General features: G+C 36.2%; 1 protein-coding gene across 1 annotated transcript in view; it reads right to left on the reverse strand.

Annotated features, from left to right (window-relative positions):
* The window catches only part of LOC107457090 (acetylcholine receptor subunit alpha-L1), a gene marked incomplete in the record, with an annotated part of 12,224 nt that overhangs the window by 2,216 nt on the left and 7,505 nt on the right, over window positions 1–2,503 (reverse strand). Inside the window, 1 exon segment of the mRNA XM_071183242.1 lies at window positions 1,921–2,143. Coding sequence (XP_071039343.1) covers window positions 1,921–2,143 — 223 coding nt within the window.

Below are 2,503 nucleotides of genomic sequence, written 5' to 3' on the forward strand. Positions count from 1 at the left end.
GGGTGATATCTTTTTTTTGCGGACTGTACCTTGGCCTATGGAAAGAGCATTCCAAACACTTGTCATGGGGACATCTTGTTTCACAAGTGATGGATTTATCCTCTTTTATTATGTCTAGTGACTATATGTCACTAAGATACGCTTTTCACAAGTCCTTCAAGATCCATTTTCCTACTAGAGATGAATGGTTTAATTCTCCTCGGTGGCTTAAAGGCAAATGCCTAATATAGTACACTGACGGTTCAAAGATTGGTGCCAAATCAGGAGCAGGAATTTATTGCTCCAATGATGGTACCAATCTTCACTTTCCCCTGGGAAATTATGCCACCGTTTTTTAGGCTGAGGTCTATGCCATTATCTTGTGCTGCAAGTTATGCTTAGACAAGGTATATCAAAATACGACTATCCGCATCTGTTCTGACAGTCAGGCTGCTCTCCTATCACTGTCAAGGTGTAAATTCACCTCTTTGTTAGTGTGAGAATGCTTCTCGGTCCTCTGTGACCTGTCCGCTCATAACAAGGTATCCCTGCATTGGGTACCAGGACATATGGATATCGGTGGAAATGAGCTAGCTGATGAAACAGTACGGGCTGTCTCTAATGCAATTTTCTGGGGCCCTGAACCTGCGATGGGAATTTCTCCCTCCTCATTTTGGGCAACCATTTTCAAGCTCTACGGCAAGATCGCCCATGAGCAATGGCGCGCTGCTGTCGGTCAGAGACAAGCTAAGGAGCTGAATCGAGACTGTCCTAGTGTACGTCAAAAAGAGCTCTTAAAGCTTAATAAAAGAAGTATAAGGAAGATCATAGGTCTTCTTACTGGCCACTGTATCCTCAGGAGGCACCTAAACATTATGGGAATAGAATCCAATTCTCTTTGTCGGGGATGTCATCTAGAAAAAGAGACATCACGACACATACTTTGTGATTGTGATGTCTATTCTGCTCAAAGATTTGGGCATCTAGGGCAGCGTTGCGCAATGCCTGGGAACTGCAAGATGTTCCTGTAAGGTGCTTACTGAACTTTATTTCAGCTATAGGGCTTTCTTGCTAATCACGACTAGGGTTTGGGTACAATAGACCTCTGGTCGATGTGCCCTGCTCGTCAGAGCTGCCCAACCTCAAAGTCTAAGTCTATGTACGAGAAGATTCAAAGTGACAGAATTTAGATGTTATTTGTATGCAATAAGGCTCCAAGTGACAGAATAGAATTTGAATGTCTTCCGCATGTAAGAAGGTTTTTTGATACTTTCTGTGTGTAAAAAGGTTTCAAAGTGACATAGAATTTGTCTGCTCTATGCAGGAAAGTTCAAAGCGTCAGAATACAATTTGAATGTTTTCTGTATGCAAGTAGATTCAAAGTGACAAAATGTGAATGCTTTTTGCAAGCAAAAGAATTAAAAGTGACAGAATTTGAATGTTTTCTGTAAACAATAAGTTTAAAAGTGACAGAGTTTGAATGTTTTCTTTGTGTTAGAAGATTCAAAGTAGCAGAATTTGATTGAATGATTTTTGTCTGCAAGAGAAGCTCTAAATACATTTTGCAAATATAATCAACATCAATATTAAAAAACTTCTCTTCTAGCTGAATATTAAGACTCTTAGACGAGAACAGCCTTAGCGTCAAACATAAACAAATCGTCCTGTATTGAAGTATTTTAATCCAAATACACTTTCTACATCTATATTTTGTTTGAAAATTTGTTGAAACGCGAATTTCCTGCACGCATGTTGTTTTGTGAATTCATTTCAGCTAGCAATTTTAAAATCAGTCTAATGTAAATTTGGTACTCAAATAAATAAAAAAATGCAATAAACAAAAAAAAAACAGTTTTACGATAGAAATATTAATTTTAATAGAAAATATTAATTACTATAATTTTTGCTTTCAGTACTGTAAAATAATAATAATGCATTTACTTTTGTTAAAGGATCATCAATATAGTGATGTACGTCTAAGAGGCCGAGGTGATACGTCCAAGATCCCAATTTTACGGTGCATTGAAAGGTGTCTTCAGTGACCTGATTTTCTGTTGGTAGGCATCTGCTCTTCACTGTGAAAATTGGCGACCATAAAACCGTACTATTATGATATATAATCGCATTTGTTTGAGCTTTAGGAAACAATCCGTCGTCAGATACTCTAAAAAAATACCAGTTCATTTATAACACAACAACATTATTTTAAAGCCATGGATCAAATTTTAGAATCTGACCGGTATTATTCTGATTATGAATTAAATTTAACAAATACGTATTTAAATTTAAAATAATGTCATAAAAGCAGGTTTGAACGAATTTAAATGCTTTGTAATCAACGCCCTTAATATATGTTTTTAGAAATCTTGCCAAATTAAATATTAGGGGTCGAAAAGTAATGTTTAAACGAGGTAGAAAAAAAACACTAATCACGAATCAATTTTGAATAAATCTTAATTGATATTTTTAAAATATATTTTATTGTGGGACCATATCGAGCACACGCGCACACACACGTATATAT

This window comes from Parasteatoda tepidariorum, chromosome 7 (assembly GCF_043381705.1).
Source record: "Parasteatoda tepidariorum isolate YZ-2023 chromosome 7, CAS_Ptep_4.0, whole genome shotgun sequence".
In the NCBI taxonomy this organism is placed as follows: domain Eukaryota; kingdom Metazoa; phylum Arthropoda; class Arachnida; order Araneae; family Theridiidae; genus Parasteatoda; species Parasteatoda tepidariorum.